This window comes from Castor canadensis, chromosome 6, assembly GCF_047511655.1.
Source record: "Castor canadensis chromosome 6, mCasCan1.hap1v2, whole genome shotgun sequence".
In the NCBI taxonomy this organism is placed as follows: Eukaryota; Metazoa; Chordata; class Mammalia; order Rodentia; family Castoridae; genus Castor; species Castor canadensis.
In genome coordinates, this window is record NC_133391.1 from 77,294,529 (window position 1) to 77,310,802 (window position 16,274).

Consider the following 16,274-nt stretch of genomic DNA (forward strand, 5'->3'; position numbering starts at 1 on the left):
GTGGGCTTCCATGCTAACAAGCCTGAACTGGTGTCACTTGTGTCCAAAGGACATCTCTGATCCCAAGGACTCAGATGCGAACACCCATCTAAGGGGAGCAGACCTTAATTCCCATCACCTCAAATGCTTTACAAACCTCTGGAATCAACCTTCAGGTGAGGCATAAGGCTAAGGGCAAAAAACTGAGGAGGAAACTGAGAAGCAACAAGGCCAGCCCAAAGGTCACCCAAGCAGACTGCCCACTTACCTCCTGCCTCAACCTCACCTGTGTGAGGAGGCCAATGGGAGGGAGGAAATACCTCAAAACATCTAGAGACAGTATTGAGGGGCAGCAAGGGAGCTGTTGTTATGGGACTCCCCTAAACCGAAATGGAGAGAGAAGAATCGGAGGAAGAAGGGAAAGATAGACGAAAGGAGAGGAAGGTGTGGGAGAGGGAAATGCACAAAAGTCTCCAAGACAGGAGAGGCTGGGGGTTCCCCAGACAAGGACTCAGGCTGGACCAGATGCAGAGAACAATGGGGCCGGAAGGTAAGGGGGAGGGTAGCCAGTCAGGTCAGACAGGTCCTTGAAACTTGTCAGCTTGAGCAAGGACTGCCCCAGTGCCAACATGAAGGCAGCCACAGGTGTCTCTCCAACACTGATGTCACTACATGGGATTCAGGGCCAGCCCAGACCCAGGCCTCTCATTCGTCATTTCATTTTACCTTCACGATTTCCAGGAGAGAGGGCTACTATTCTGACACCTGCCCCCTCTCTGAAGATGAGATAATGGAGGCCCAGATAGGTTAAGTGACTTGTCCCAGATGACTCAGCTGGTAAGTTGCAAAGTCAGGATTTGAACCCAGCTCTGGAAACTTTTTGGTTAACTACAGCTGCTTCCCAGTGAGACAAACACAGGTGATCAAGGCAGAGTCAAGACTAAGAGGCAAATAAATGTGGGGAAAAGACAGGAATAGGAGAAAGAAGAAAGGGGGAAAGATGGGAACAAATAGAGCTAGATAAGCCAGGGAAGAGAGATGGGGGCCTGACTTGTCCAGGAGGAGCATCAGTCTAGGTGTGTGTAGGTGGGGGCTCAAGTTCTCTGCTCACTTGAGTACATGGTGGCTCCCTGTCCCTCAGCGCTGCCTTGCTGTGTGGACAGCACCTTCCCATCCGGCCTGTCCCTGGAGCCTCATCCTCCTCAGCAGCAGGCCCCTCAGCCTCACAGGAAATGCTCTTTCTCTAATTGGTATTGAAATTCACTGCCCTCCCTTTTCCTGTAGGTGGGGTTTCCATAGGAAAAAGCTGCTTCTCTGTTTCCCCAGCCTAGTAACCATATCCTGCTTTACTGGGTCAAGTCTCTCTTGGACCAGTGCTCGTCTGTCATTGCTAAAGTGGACCAACCGTTGCTGCTGGGGGAGGTGGGCTCCCCTGGCGACTGTACCTCAGTCAGATCAGACCTCTCAGATCACTTCCAATGAAGATGGCTTTTCCTGGGACTCATGCTTGTTCCAGCATCTTCTAATAATGGGACAAGTTTGTGCCTGCAGGTCTGAGGGCAGGAGAACGGGGCTAATCAGGCCATCCAGGAAACACTGGAGGACTTGTCCAGCCTTTGAAGCATTCTAGCAGTTTCTGACCCTTGCCCACTCTGGCGGTAAGCATGGTGCCATTTCTGCAACTTTGGCTGGGGCTCTTGGGGCTAGGTGGCTACTTGTTCCTTTCAGGAGATTGTCAGGAGGTGACCACTCTCACGGTGAAATACCAAGTGACAGAGGAAGTGCCATTTGGAACAATGATAGGGAAGCTGTCCCGGGAGCTGGGCCGGGAGGAGAGGCGTGCACAAAGGGGGGCTGCCTTCCAGGTCTTGCAGCTGCCTCAGGGGCTCCCCGTCCAGGTGGGGGCTGAGGATGGTTTGCTCAGCACGGGGATGCGGCTGGATCGGGAGCAGCTGTGCCGGCAGCGAGATCCCTGCCTGGTTTCCTTTGACGTGCTTGCTACAGGGGACTTGGCTCTGATCCACGTGGAAATTCAAGTGCTGGACATCAACGACCACCAGCCACGGTTTCCCAAAGGTGAGCAGGAGCTGGAAATCTCTGAGAGTGCCTCTCTGCACACAAGAATCCCTTTAGATAGAGCTCTCGATCCAGACGCTGGCCCCAATACCCTCCACTCCTACACCCTGTCTCCTAGTGAGCATTTTGCCCTGGACGTCATTGTGGGGCCTGATGAGACCAAACATGCAGAACTCGTGGTGGTGAAGGAGCTGGACCGGGAAGTCCACTCATTTTTTGATCTGGTGCTGACTGCATACGACAGTGGGAATCCCCCTAAGTCAGGTACTAGCTTGATCAAGGTCAACGTCCTGGATTCCAATGACAACAGCCCTGTGTTTGCAGAGAGTTCATTGGCATTAGAAATCCAAGAAGATGCTGTCCCTGGCACTCTCCTCATAAACCTGACTGCCACAGACCCTGACCAAGGCCCCAATGGGGAGGTGGAGTTCTTCCTCAGCAAGCACATGCCCCCAGAGGTGCTGCACACCTTCAGTGTTGATGCCAAGACAGGCCAGGTCATTCTGCGCCAGCGCCTAGACTATGAGAAGAATCCTGCCTATGAGGTAGATGTTCAGGCAAGGGACCTGGGTCCCAACCCCATCCCAGCCCATTGCAAAGTTCTCATCAAGGTTCTGGATGTCAATGACAATGCACCAAGCATCCACATCACATGGGCCGCCCGGCCATCACTGGTGTCAGAAGCTCTTCCCAAGGATAGTTTCATTGCGCTTGTCATGGCAGATGACTTGGACTCAGGGAACAACGGTCTGGTCCACTGTTGGCTAAATCAAGAGCTGGGCCACTTCAGGCTGAAAAGGACTAATGGCAACACATACATGCTGCTAACCAATGCCACACTGGACAGAGAGCAATGGCCCAAATATACCCTCACTCTGTTAGCCCAAGACCAAGGACCCCAGCCTTTATCAGCTAAGAAACAGCTCAGCATTCAGATCAGTGATGCCAACGATAATGCACCTGTGTTTGAGAAGAGCCAGTACGAGGTGTCCACTCGAGAAAACAACCCACCCTCTCTTAACCTCATCACCATCAAGGCTCATGATGCAGACTTGGGCATTAATGGGAAAGTCTCATACCGCATCCAGGACTCTCCTGTTTCTCACTTAGTAGCCATTGACTCAGAAACAGGAGAGGTCACTGCTCAGAGGTCACTGGACTATGAAGAGATGGCTGGCTTTGAGTTCCGGGTGATAGCAGAGGATTGGGGGCAACCCCAGCTTGCCTCCAGCATCTCTGTGAGGGTCAGCCTCTTGGATGCCAATGATAATGCTCCAGAGGTGATTCAGCCTGTGCTCAGTGATGGAAAAGCCACCCTCTCAGTGCTTGTAAATGCCTCCACAGGCCACCTTCTGGTGCCCATTGAGACTCCAAGTGGCTTGAGTACACCACCACTGTCCACTCACAGCTCCCGGCCATTCCTTTTGGTGACCATTGTGGCAAGAGATGCAGACTCGGGGGCAAACGGAGATCTCCTCTACAGCATTCGAAGAGGTAATGAAGCCCATCTCTTTGTCCTCAGCCCCCATCTGGGACAGCTGTTCATCAATATCACCAATGCCAGCAGCCTCATTGGGGGTGAGTGGGAGCTGGAGATAGTGGTGGAGGACCAGGGCAGTCCCCCCTTGCAGACCCAGGCTCTGTTGAGGGTGATGTTTGTTACCAGTGTAGACCACCTAAGGGACTCTGCCTATGAACCAGGAGTCCTGAGTGCATCAGTGCTGACAATGATTTGCCTGGCTGTTCTGCTGGCCATCTTTGGCTTGATCTTGGCTCTGTTCATGTCCATCTGCCGGACAGAGAAGAAAGACAACAGAGCGTACAACTGTCGGGAAGCTGAGTCCACCTACCGCCACCAGCCCAAGAGGCCTCAGAAACACATCCAGAAGGCAGATATTCACCTGGTCCCTGTGCTCAGGGGCCAGGTGGATGAGGCTGATGAAGTTGGGCAGTGCCACAGAGATGCTGGCAAGGAAGCGATGATGGAAGCAGGCTGGGACCCCTGCCTGCAGGCCCCCTTCCACCTCACGCCAACCCTGTACAGGACCCTGCGTAACCAAGGCAACCAGGGAACACTGACAGAGAGCCGAGAGGTGCTGCAGGACACTGTCAACATGCTTTTCAACCATCCCAGGCAAAGGAATGCCTCCAGGGAGAACTTAAACCTTCCTGAGTCCCCGCCTACCCCAGGCCAACCCCATGCGAGACCCCTGAAGTTTGCTGGCAGCCCCATGGGGAAGCTGGCAGGAGACCAAGGCAGCGAGGAGGCTCCACTGAGCCCTCCAGCATCCTCGGCCACTCTGAGGCGGCAACGGAATCTCATTGGCAAAGTGTCGCCTAAGAAAGAATCAGGTCCCCACCAGATTCTGCGGAACCTGGTCCGACTGTCCGTGGCGGCCTTTGCAGAACGGAACCCTGTGGAGGAGCTCACTGTGGATTCTCCCCCTGTTCAGGTACCTCAGGCATGGGCAGCTCTTTCCCTGCTCCCCTCCTCCCAGCCATTGCTAACAGCATCAGACATTCTCATTTCCTTTACATTCCTCACACTCATTCTTAGGCTCACCGGGCACTTTATAATGTTCTCCTGGAGTAGCAATGGTTTAGGAGACAACACTGGGGTCAATAGATCTTAGCTGTGTGATCCTGGGTAAATTGCTTACTGTCTCTGAGCCTTAGTTTCCTTAACCATAAAACAAGAATGATGGTAAGAGTATCTGCCTCATAGAGTTGTCCTGAGGAATCCATCAGTTAATTCCTGCAAAGTGCTTACTCAGGGTGCATGGCAAACACCGTGATTACAAGTACAAGCTTTGGGGCAAGGTTATCTGAGTTCAAAATCCTGGCTCTGCCTCTTCCCAGCTGTGACCCATAGGAAAATTGCTCAATTTGTTGAAGGTTCACCTTCCAAGTTTGCTTAAGATAAAATGAGTCAAGTTCAAGGCCAGTGAGACCCTGTCTCAAAAAAAAAAACAAAGATACAATGAGTCAATGCACTTGATGCCTATTAGACGGGTGTGTGGCATGGAGTCAGCCTCAGCAAATAGCTACTATTACTTCTGCAAAGCGCTTCTCTGCTCTCCACCTGCCCGCATCTCATCAGGGAAACCTCCCTATAAAGCAAGCTGGCTTCACTATCATTGTCCCTAAGTTTGGCGGCTGCATTTGACATGCTTAAGAACCCAAAGCTTACCAGCTGGGCCTGCAGCATGGGGCAGCAGAAACAATGTTAGAACTTTGGATTTAGGCAGATCTGAGTTCAAATTCTAACACTGCCACTTAGGAGCCAGGTTCCTAAGTCCTCTAACAGCCGAGCCTAATTTTCTTCATCTATAAAATGGGGATTACGGTGACAAAATCACCCTGTGTCTACTTCCCTGGAGGGTGAGGAATAAATGGGGTGATGAACGACAAACCCCTTCTGACTCAGGATTTACTAGACACAAACTGGGAATCTGATATCATACACCCCCACCCCCCGCTCTTCTGAATGCAGAGTTTTCACTATGCCAGGCTGCCCACCAAGGCACTTCCGTTTGTCCAGGCCATCAGCTCGGGTTTCCTGTGAGCAAGGACACAGCTTTCTCCCCCCACCCCCTTCCCAGGAAGCCACCTGGATATTGCTCAGCTGTTCTCTTAGGAATCTTGCCCTGGGGCTTCTGCAAACCTGAAGGTGCCCTGAGCCAAATATTCATTCATTCATCCATTCATTCATTCATAAAATGCCTTTTGGATGAACTCTTCATGCCAAACACTGTGCTTGCTGCTGGTGGCAAGACAACAGACAGCAAGCACTGCGGGTGATATTACTGAAAAATGGAAAGAAAGATGTCCATTTGAGATCAGCTTGAAGGTAAAAGAGTAAAATGCCCACTGCTTGTGTCTTTCCTGCGACACAGCACCCCAGTGGAGCCAGAGCTGAGTTTGAATTACAGCCCTAATTGCTGGACAGCCCTGTAAGCCTCAAGTTCCACCTCTACAAATTGAGAGTGAAGGTGTCTCCTCCCTTGGGCAATTGTGAGGATTACATGAGATTGCATACCACCAGGCAGTTATTGAGTGTGTATCATGGGATCTATTAATAAGTGATTTATATGCCTCGGCCCATTTATATCTCATAACTACCACATGACCTGGACCTATTCTTACTATCGGTGGTCATGTGGTGTTTATTTTGCAATACTTGGGATGGAACCCAAGGCCTCATGCATGCCAGGCAATGCTCTACCACTGAGCCACATCTCCAGCCCATAACTTCCTATTTCTTTGCTACTGAGGAGACAGGGGCTCTGGATGCTTAAGTAATTCCTCAGAGCCACCAGATGGGAGCTAGGGCAGGAACAGATTTAGAACGTGAACTTGAATCTGACTGACTGAAGAGTCTTGGTTCTGACTGTGAAGTGACCCTGAATGACAGCAAGAAGCACAGGGCTTGGTGTGCAGGGAGCGTTTGCTGAGTGTCACCTGGGCAAAGGCCAGTGGGTGCCAAATGAGGGCTTCTGGGCCAGGACTGGGAGGTGGGATCTGCCCTGAGGCAGGCCATGAGACCCTAACCTTCCCAAGTCACAGCTAAACCCCAGTCCTAGCCACCTCCTCTTCCAACTCTCCTCTGAGGTTGCCACTTCCAGGCATCCCAGAGGCAGAAGCAGCCAGCATTACTAGGAGCAACAACCCCAAACTCCTTGTTTGCAGAGGATTTTTACTTTTCCAAACCATCTCGTTAATGCTGACAATGCTGTGAAGAAGGCTAGCCCCACTTCAGAGAAGAGTGGTAAGGAAACGAGGTCTGAGTAGGTATAAAAACCTGCCTGATGTTTCACAAACTAGAAATGATCATGAACTGGAACTTAGTCTCCCAAGACTGCTGCCTCTCCCTCAAGGCCCTAAGTGTCTGGTGCTGACATCTCCCTTCCTCGTTGGCCCCTTCTCCAGCCTTTCTGAAACTTTGCCATCTTTCTGACCTTTCAGAGCTCCTGCCTGATACTCCCCTGACCCCAGACCCTCACTTTCTAGCCAAACTCCAGTGGAGCTTTGGGGTTTCAGTGGAGGTGCCTGGCATGTAGTTGGAACTCCAAAAAAACATGTGTTGTAATAAATGAAAGCTGGATGCAGTGGCACATGCCTGAAGTCCTAGCTACTTCGAGGCTGAGGGAAGAGAACTCTTGAGCCTAGGAGTTTGAGGCCAACCTGGGTGACATAGCAAGACCCTGTCTCAAAATAAATCAAAGAAATGAATAAATTCCCTCCAGTACCACCCTACTATTTCCTCCCTGCTCCAATTGGGTTGGGGACCTGCATGTGGGTTGGGGGCCTCCTCTGCTCCTACAGACCCCATCCTTTGCCAACACTCAGATGTAGCCCCCTTCTCTGTCTTCTCAACAAACCATGAGCTCCCAAAGGTTGGCAAAGAGGTCTCTTCATTCTTAGTCCCACAGCAATACCGTGCCTGGCACAGCAAACACTTCTTAAATATTTAATGAATGAAAGAGTGAACAAATGACACCATTTTGCCTTCTCTACAACGCAGCCTTTATATCTGACCCACGCAAATTGGCTAGGGCTTAAATACTGCTAAAAGGAGGAAATAACTCTTGGAGACCATCGTATCAGAGTAATCATGCCTTTCTGATCAGGAAATGCCTTTTTCACCCCAACCCACAAAGTCCATGAGGAGCAGGTCACTTGGGGATAAGGCCAGGGGTCCCCATGTTCTTCCTTAGACACCGAGGGCGACATGGTAAACAGGGAAGCTGTCTCCACCCAGGGTCCCTGTCTCTGTCATAGGGACCATCCCCCGTCTGATCACACAAACACTGAAACCAGAGGAAAGACTATAAAAAGAAAGCGCCGGCAGTGAGGGAAACATCCGGCAAGGAAGTGTGCTGGGTCGGAATTGTGTGGAGTCAACAGATTTTTCCTGTCTTGTAGCAAATCTCCCAGCTGCTGTCCTTGCTGCATCAGGGCCAATTCCAGCCCAAACCAAACCACCGGGGAAATAAGTACTTGGCCAAGCCCGGCGGCGGCAGGTAAGCAGCACGTAGCCCCACAGTCTTCTCCAGGCCTGTACTGGCCGCTCCACCCTCCGCAGCCTCAGCGAGGCAAGGAAGAGCGAACACATCCTAGACACTGGTCTCTGGGTGAGTGCACCAGACAGCACCCATCCCCACCTCAGAAGACTTCGTCCTGGGGCGACTGTATTTATAGTATTTACAGGGCCCAGAGTCACTAAGGAAATGATTTCATCCCTGAGCTGTATCTGTCCCGATTACAGAGGTGCTGTAAATTGGCTTTCAGTCTGTAACTTTCACCTTTCTCTTGACCCACAAACATAAGGACTTGGATGTGTGGGTGCGGCCCTTTGGGCAGTCCTAGAATTGAAGAAACCTAAAAAGGACATCTTATCTGACTCCTCAATACACAGGGAGAATCTCGGAGACTCCAACCCAGTTATGCAAATTTGAGCAAGTCAGATAATCTCTCAGTACCTCAGTTTCTCCATCTATAATATGGAAACCATAATACTTTCCTTGGTGATGGGATAATGTTTAATGATCAAAGTTTTTCTGAGACCATAGCCCAGTGCCTGGCACCCAGCAGATGCATAGGTAATGCTATTCCTTTCTCTCTAGTGTGACTTTGCTCAAGGTCACCCAGCTGGGACCAGCTCTCAGGGCTCCTGAATCCTGGATTGGAGTTCTTACCCTGATAATTTGCAACTTCTTTTTTTTACAAGGATGGTGAGAGGTAGTGTAGAACAAAATGAGTACTGTAGGGAAGTTTAAATTTTCCCCCTGAAGTTTCCATATTTGACTCTGCTGAAATACACTGACCAAAACAAAACTTTTGATCATAGTTTTATGTGACACAGAAGGCTTCAGATTGAAGACCTCAGGACCCAGGGTGAACTCTTCATTTTTAGGCTTAGGTTCAATAAATCGGGGACAGTTGTGTGGACAAATGATGGGACAAAAAAGGTGTAAGCTAATGGAAAGAGACTGAGGGGGAAACCCAGTGAGGCCCATCTGTCCATCTGTCCAGATTCTTCTTGGCTTCTCTATGTAGCATTGCTTCCCTCTAGATATGGGACAGGAACCTTTCTAGAATAGGGGGTCTATGATCTATCATCAGAAGGTAGGCTAGAGAGTTTCTTTCTTTCCTTTCCTTTTTTTTTTTGGCAGTACCGGGGTTTAAACTCAGGGTCTGGTACTTCCTAGGCAGGTGCTTGGCACTTGAGTTACACTTCCAGCCCACAGAGAATTTCTTTATGACCAATTTATACATAAAGGTGGGGAGAAATTAGAGTAATATGTTTAGGTTTTATAGCTGGCTTTGGGGAAAAGGAGTTCTCATTTCTATGACCCACTTTGGGAAAGAGAAATTCTGGTTTCTATGGTTTTCTTGGGGGCAGGGGTAGTGAGAGGATGGAAGGGGTTGGGGGGGTGGGGGAGTGAGAGATAGGAGGGCAGGGATAAGAAAGAAACTTTGTTTCTGAGGCCTTCATTTTTTGGGTATCCTTTTCTGAGCCTTAACAGCACATATATTCCAAAGCACATCAGCCTTGATTTGAATTCTTGTTTTATTTCTTAATCCATGGGGACCTTGGGCAAGCTGCAAAATTTCACATCTTGGTTTTCTCATTTGTAAAATGGAGATGACGAGAATTCCTTACAGGCATGAAATGTTCCAATGACAGGGTACATGTACCTTGCAAAGCAAGACCAAATCAGAGTCATTAATCAATAAACACTAGTCGTTATCATTATCACCCACAAACTTGCTATCTCCCCCTGATTGCTCAATAGCAAGAGAAATGGCCGTGGAGGAAGGAGTGCAGGGACACCAACCAGAAAGGACTCAAGCCTTAAAGGTCCTCCAGGCGCCTTCCCACCTGCTGGCGTGAAGGTCCAGGCCTCTCCTCAAGTGACGATCAAAGTGAGGGACCACAGTGTAGTCAACCAGAGACTGGGGTGCAGGAGGTAGATGTGAGCAGTTTTAGGATGTCCCACCTCAGCTGCATCCTCCATAGACCTACTCTTCTTCTCTCAGAGTTGGCTTTAATAGAGAGGGAGGAACAGTCAGTCACTCATTCTACAAAGTATTTATTAAGCACCTACTGTGTGTTGGGCCATGTTCTGAGCACTTGGCAAGAGAATAAAGAATAAGGAAAAACAAAAATCCCTGCCTGGCTGATGATGGGTGCATGACTGCATTGGCTCAAGAAGTTTACTAAGCACCTCCTCTGTGCCACACACAGCCAATGGTGAGTGATACTACCAGTGGGTTCATATTCACTTCTGTTTGCCAAGTGCTTACAGTATGCTGAGCATATGACCTACAATAGACCATGAGGTGGGTGTTACTTATTGCTTCCATTTTACAGATGAGAAAACAGAATAAGCAGGAAGGCTGGGTCCCCAGAGTCCAGGCTGATCAACTAGAAAGGCCAGGCGGTATAACCAGTTCCCTGTGGATGAATGCATGCTGGAATGAATGGACAAAGCTATGTGGAAATTCCTCATGTGCCAACTGGTTGTTTTCCTCTGCAGGAGTGCAGTCCCAGACACGGATGGTCCAAGTGCCAGGACTGGTGGCCAGGCAGAACCGGACCAGGAGGAAGGGCCTTTAGATGCTGAAGAGGACCTCTCTGTGAAGCGGCTGCTAGAAGAAGAGCTATCAAACCTGTTGGATCCCCACACAGGTAGGGACTTCCAGGATTACCCCAATACTGCCTCTGTCCCATGGTCCCCTCATATGCCCAGGTTTCAGAGTGCTGCTCCAATCTATGGTAGGGAAACTGCCATTCCACTCCTGGGGAGAAACATCAGCAATGTTTTACTTCCCCTAGAGCCTCAGAAAGTATCCCATTATTTAAAGACCAGGTTCTACTTTGTTCATTTTATTTGATTTACTTACTTATTTTTTGGTGTTACTGGGGTTTGAAATCAGAGCCTTGCACATGCTAGTCAGACACTCTACCACTTGAGCCACACCATCAACCACTTTATTAATTTTAAAAATCATCGCAAGAATAGTGGATGATTACTGAGTTCTTGGTGTGCGCCACATATCAAGGAAGCACCTTATATACGTTATCTCAGTTGAGCCTACAGTCCTCTGAGGTAGATGAGCAAAGTAAGGTTCAGAGAGGTAAAATAGCCTGCCCACAGTCATCTAGCACCTCAGTGATTGAAGGGGAGCCCAAACCTGGGACTAGTCTTTTTTTTTTTTTAGATACTGGGGTTTGAACTCAGGGCCCTACACTTATTAGGCAAGCACTCTGACACTTGAGCCACACCCCAGCCCTAAACCTGGGTTTTCTTAACTCCTAAACCTCACAGTGGCATTTCTTCGGTATATTTAAATACCCTTTTACCATGGGAATTGAGTCAACTCTTTAATGTCCTAACACTTCTAATTGCATCAAAAAGATTTTTTTTTGGTAGAGAAACAATTAGTTTTGACAATAAATGCATAATGTGAACTTATCCGTACCTCCCATCACCCCCACCCCACCATGGACATCGCTCACCTCCTTTAGGTGACACATACCATGCCTGATCATCCCTACAGTGTGATTCTGTTTCTGCAGTTAATCTGTTTCTTGTGTGCTCCACCTGGCTGCAAATACAATGAAGGCATGGCAGGGACTGTCTTTTCCTTAGTTAAAAAAACATTGCTAACATTTACTGAGCACTTTTTATGTGCTGGTCCTCATTCTAAATTCCTCATGAGAAAATCTTAAGAGAGTGGAGCTATTCATTATCCCCATTTCATAAAAGAAAAAAAAAGCTGAGGGTCAAGGGTGTTTAATAATTTGTTCAGGCTGTACAGCTAATGGTTATTAACATAGGCAGTATGGCTCTAAATTTTAGTGCTGTGCTTTTCAATATGGTAGCCACTGGCCACATGTGGCTATTTAAATTAAAATAAAATAAAATAATTCATATCCTCAGTTATACCAGCCACATTTCAAAGGCTCAATAGCCACATAGGATTGGTAGAAATAGCTTTGGATTCTGTATTCCAATGGTCCTGCTTTTTCCCATAGCAAAGAGGGCACTGGGGAGTATGAGTGGGGGAAAGGAAGGAAGCAGGGATAGGAAAGCCTTTGCTGCCCACAGGGCTGGGCTGCTCTGGGGCTCCTGAGGATCTTGGTGATCAAAGAAAGCCCCACCAAGGATGTGACACGACAATATTTTACTGCTTGCATGAGCTCACCACTTCCTCACCACTTGTGAAAGGAAAAGGAGACTCAGAGAGGTTCAGCCATTTTCCTAAGGTCACACTAAGAGGCAAAATGCAGAAGTTGAACCCAGGTGGGTCCAATGCCTGGTAACTGGTGGGTGATGCAGAGTAAATTCACCATGACTTTCCAGCTGTTCTCATACACTCCAGTAGATTGCTCGTTCTCCTCTAAAGCTGACCCTTGTACAAGGAAAGGCTGATTCTGTACCTCTAAGTGTTCTACCTCTTACCACCTCAAAGTCTCATCTCAGGGAACTAACACATACAATTTCCATATGTTGAGGGTCAATATTTGCGTTCATTAATCACTCACAGACATTCACTAAGTCTCAGGCACAGCCAGACCCTAGGATCCAGCAGGGCAGCGGGCCAACCCTGCCCTGTCCAGAACTGAAGGCAAGAAAAAGGGAATCATTTATCAATATAAAAAAATGATTAGCTGTACTTTGGAATAACTTTTCCAAATTACAAAAGTGGTATTTGGTTAATATAGAAAAACACAGATAAATAAACAGAATAAATCACTTCTGCTCAGAGGTAATTTCAGTTAACTCTTTACCCTGTCTCTGTCCAGCCTTTTATTCTTGCACAGATTTTAAAAGCTGCTCACCTGAAGCAAACATTAAACACGTATTAAAGTCAATGTGTTCTCTTGTTTTTAAAGACCCTGTTTCTCAGCCATGAGACTTACACTTTCCTTTCTTTCCTCTCACTTGACCTCTGCCATCGGGGCTAAACCTAGTTTTTGGAGATAGGATTCTCTGTAGAAGTAATGGGAAAAGAAGAATGATGGCGGTAACCGGCAATAGAGTTGCTTTGTCACTGCTTGTGCCCCATCCTTTTCCCCAGACAGCCATCAGGCAGGCAGCCCCTTCCCAGCCTGACTCAAGGGAGAGGTTTCCTGCAGCTTGAGAGGTGAAGGTATGAGGAGGAGTTGAGGCTGGGGCCAAGTGGTGACCATGCCCAGTCCTTGGCAGAACTGGGAATTCCAGAGGTGGGCACCAGAGCATCCAAGGACAAGAAGGGTCAGCTCTTCAGGGAATGGGGAAGGTGCAGTTTCAGGGGCTTCAAAGTCATCAAACCTGGTGGCAAATCTGGATTTGGTTACCTAGCAGCTCTGGCTTTTCAGAGGTTCAGTTTCCTCGTACTGAACACGGACATCAGACTCGACTTCAAAGACTGGGAGGTCTCTGAGGTTAGAATAGACAGTTGTGTAAATTGCTTGACACAGAAGCACTCAATAAGTGGTCATCATTATTATAGCTATGCATACATCTAGAGCTCCAGCCTTGGCTAAGGACAGCCCTCAACCCCCAGTCAACACACACATCTTCAGGAGGTGGCTGAGGGGTGAGAATCCAGGCTACACAGTGAGTGGAGGACACTTGGACGTGAAGATTGCCATGGGCAGAAACATCCTTTAGACCGGCAAACTCGTAACTCTAGGTCCTCCTGTTCCTCCTTCCTCCTCCCTACGCAGCTCATCCCGGTGCTTCTGTCAGCAGCCTTCCTGCCCCGCAAGCTTCTCTGTCAGGGCCTCTTCCTTCCTGTCCCCTCTCGCCAGCCCGTCTGTCCGCTGCCATTTCCCTTCCCTCCTTTGTCCACTGCCCTTGCCCGGGCCACAGCCCCACCTCTCCTGCCGGCCCTTCCCTGGCCCTGGCCCTCACTGTGCCCCCTCCTCCCTCTCCCTGCAGGGCTGGCCCTGGACCGGCTGAGTGTCCCCGACCCAGCCTGGATGGCGAGGCTGTCACTGCCCCTCACCACCAACTACCGAGACAACGTGTGCTCCCCGGACGCTGCGGCCTCGGAGGAACCCAGAACCTTCCAGACGTTCGGCAAGGTGGCGGGGCCTGAGTTGAGCCCCGCGGGCACGCGGCTGGCCAGCACCTTCCTCTCGGAGATGAGCTCGCTGTTGGAGATGCTGCTGGAGCAGCGCTCCGGGGTGCCGGTGGAGGCCGCCTCTGAGGCCCTGCGGCGGCTGTCGGTGTGCGGGAGGACCCTCAGCCTAGACCTGGCCACCAGCAGGGCCACCGGCCCCGAAGTGCAAGGGGGCCCGGGTGGGAAGGCTGAGGGCAGACGCGGTGTGCCCGGCAGGAACCTGTGAGCGCACCTTGGAGACCTCTGGATCCAAAACCCAGCTCTCCTGGGAGATGTTAGGCCCTGAGGAAATGAGTTGGTGTCTGAAGCCTTGGAACCCACCAATCAGATGAGGCACAAACTTTAGGGTGATTGATGCTGCCCCCACCCCACAGAGGAGGCAGAGCCTTCTAACAGCTGACTGATGGGCTCTGCCTGTGAGCTTTTTGGAAGACTGGAACAGTTGGTGGCTGAGGTGTTTGCTGGCAGAACGCAAGTAGAATGCCAAAGGTTGGTTCTCTGTTGGAACAGATGCCACCAAGTACCACAGGAAAGGAAGGTGACCTGGTTGGAGACTGGAGGCTGAGGGCTGGATCCTGGGGGTGCCAGGCAATGCTCTCTGACCTACTAATAAAGGAAAAGCTGCAGCTCATGCTTGTGTGCACCTGTCACAAAGGAGGAGAGAAGAGTAACAGAGTGAGGGTTGTCATTCAATCCCTGGCAAGTTCATGTGGGCCTGGACAGGAGAGAGGGGCATATGGTGCACAGTGACAGGTACATAGACAATGGACATGTTTGCTCCTGACCCCAGTCTGCTCTGTTGTCAAATAATCTGACCTCAGCTGGGAAATTAGGACTAAGAAAAGCACGACTATAACTACAGCAGTTATATCAGCCGCACACTAGAATTTACAATGGGATTTAATTTGATTTCCCCACAACCTGGGAGGGAGGTGTTATAATCCCCTCTTCACAGACAAAAACAGGAGGCTTGGAAAAGTTGAATCTTTCTCAAGATTGAGTGGGAGCCAGAATTTGGGCCCAGGCTGATTCAACACAAAAACCATGTCCTCAACTTTGGCTTTAGACTGCCAACCAAGGAGTGGAAAAGGAAAAGTGAGAACTTGCAGAGCACCTCTCAGGAAACGCTGGTGCAAGGTGCATTTCCAAAGCTGCTTGGGCCTGCACAACTCCATAATTGTGAGCACAGGGAGAGAAACTTGGATCTGACTTGGAGTGGTCTTTCAGGTGTTGAAGTTATCTTGACAACCCCTGTTGATGGATAACTTCCTCCTCAGAAGATCTGGGCCTGTGAACTAGAGCCTCAGAGGACAGTATGTGAACTAGGTCTATAAAACTGACAGTGGCAGCAGTCAGCCTTCCAGGGGAGGGGAGGGCGAACAAACAGCAAATATTTTCCCAAGCCTCAGCTTTGTAATTTTTCTGGAACTTTCCAAGCAGTCATAGCTAGTTTACCATAGCGTGGGATTCTCTTGGACACCTCAGGCAGAAGTTCCTCTATTAGCTCCTTTTGTCCCCTTCTGGAGCTCAGGGCTCACGTCCACCACCCACAGAAATGGGTCAATCACAGTCACAACTAGGGATGAGAATTGAATCACATACTTAGAATGCAGCATGGCAACATATTCTACTTTATGGATGAGTAAAATGAGGCCCCCAAATGTTAAGCATTTCAGGGGCAGTGTCTGGGTCTCTGATCACCTCACTCCAAGGCTAGAGTGATCGCCTTACAAGAGCTGTGGTTTTCAAGCTGGTTCTCAGAGTTGGTGGGTTCTGCAGGTCACCGAGAGAGGCTGTGAAAAACCAAGCAGGAAAGGCCTCCAGCTTGTCCAGCCAGGTGCCTGGCAGAAAGTGACCCTTGAATATTTGTTGAATGCAAGTATGAATGAATAAATGGGTAAACAAACACTTCAGAGTCCCCTTTTATCTATATTGGAGCTCTAGGTAGGACTGCATTGGGATAAAAATGTTCCATTATATAAATGAGAAGTACAGTACAAAAGTAGATCATGCTGGCTGGAGGCAAGGCTCAAGTGGTAGAGTGCCTTCCTAGCAAGCACAAGCCACTGGGTTCAAACCCCAGTACTGAAGGAAAAACA

The 16,274-nt window shown here is 49.4% G+C and overlaps 1 protein-coding gene across 1 annotated transcript; it reads left to right on the top strand.

Moving 5' to 3' along the window:
* Nucleotides 1-1,320: 1,320 nt before the first annotated feature.
* Pcdh12 (protocadherin 12) lies at nucleotides 1,321-16,083 on the top strand. Its single transcript, XM_020156053.2, has 4 exons — nucleotides 1,321-4,508; nucleotides 7,981-8,078; nucleotides 10,599-10,750; nucleotides 13,992-16,083. Exons 1-4 carry the CDS (start codon nucleotides 1,644-1,646, stop codon nucleotides 14,399-14,401), a joined length of 3,525 nt encoding a protein of 1,174 aa, XP_020011642.2. The 5' UTR covers nucleotides 1,321-1,643; the 3' UTR covers nucleotides 14,402-16,083.
* Nucleotides 16,084-16,274: the final 191 nt, after the last annotated feature.

Coding starts and splice junctions, on each gene's coding strand:
- Pcdh12 (XM_020156053.2), top strand. CDS start 1,644: ATGGTGCCATTTCTGCAACTTTGGCTGGGGCTCTTGGGGCTAGGTGGC. Junction 4,509..7,980: donor TGGATTCTCCCCCTGTTCAG/GTACCTCAGGCA, acceptor CCTGTCTTGTAG/CAAATCTCCCAGCTGCTGTC. Junction 8,079..10,598: donor GCCAAGCCCGGCGGCGGCAG/GTAAGCAGCACG, acceptor TTTCCTCTGCAG/GAGTGCAGTCCCAGACACGG.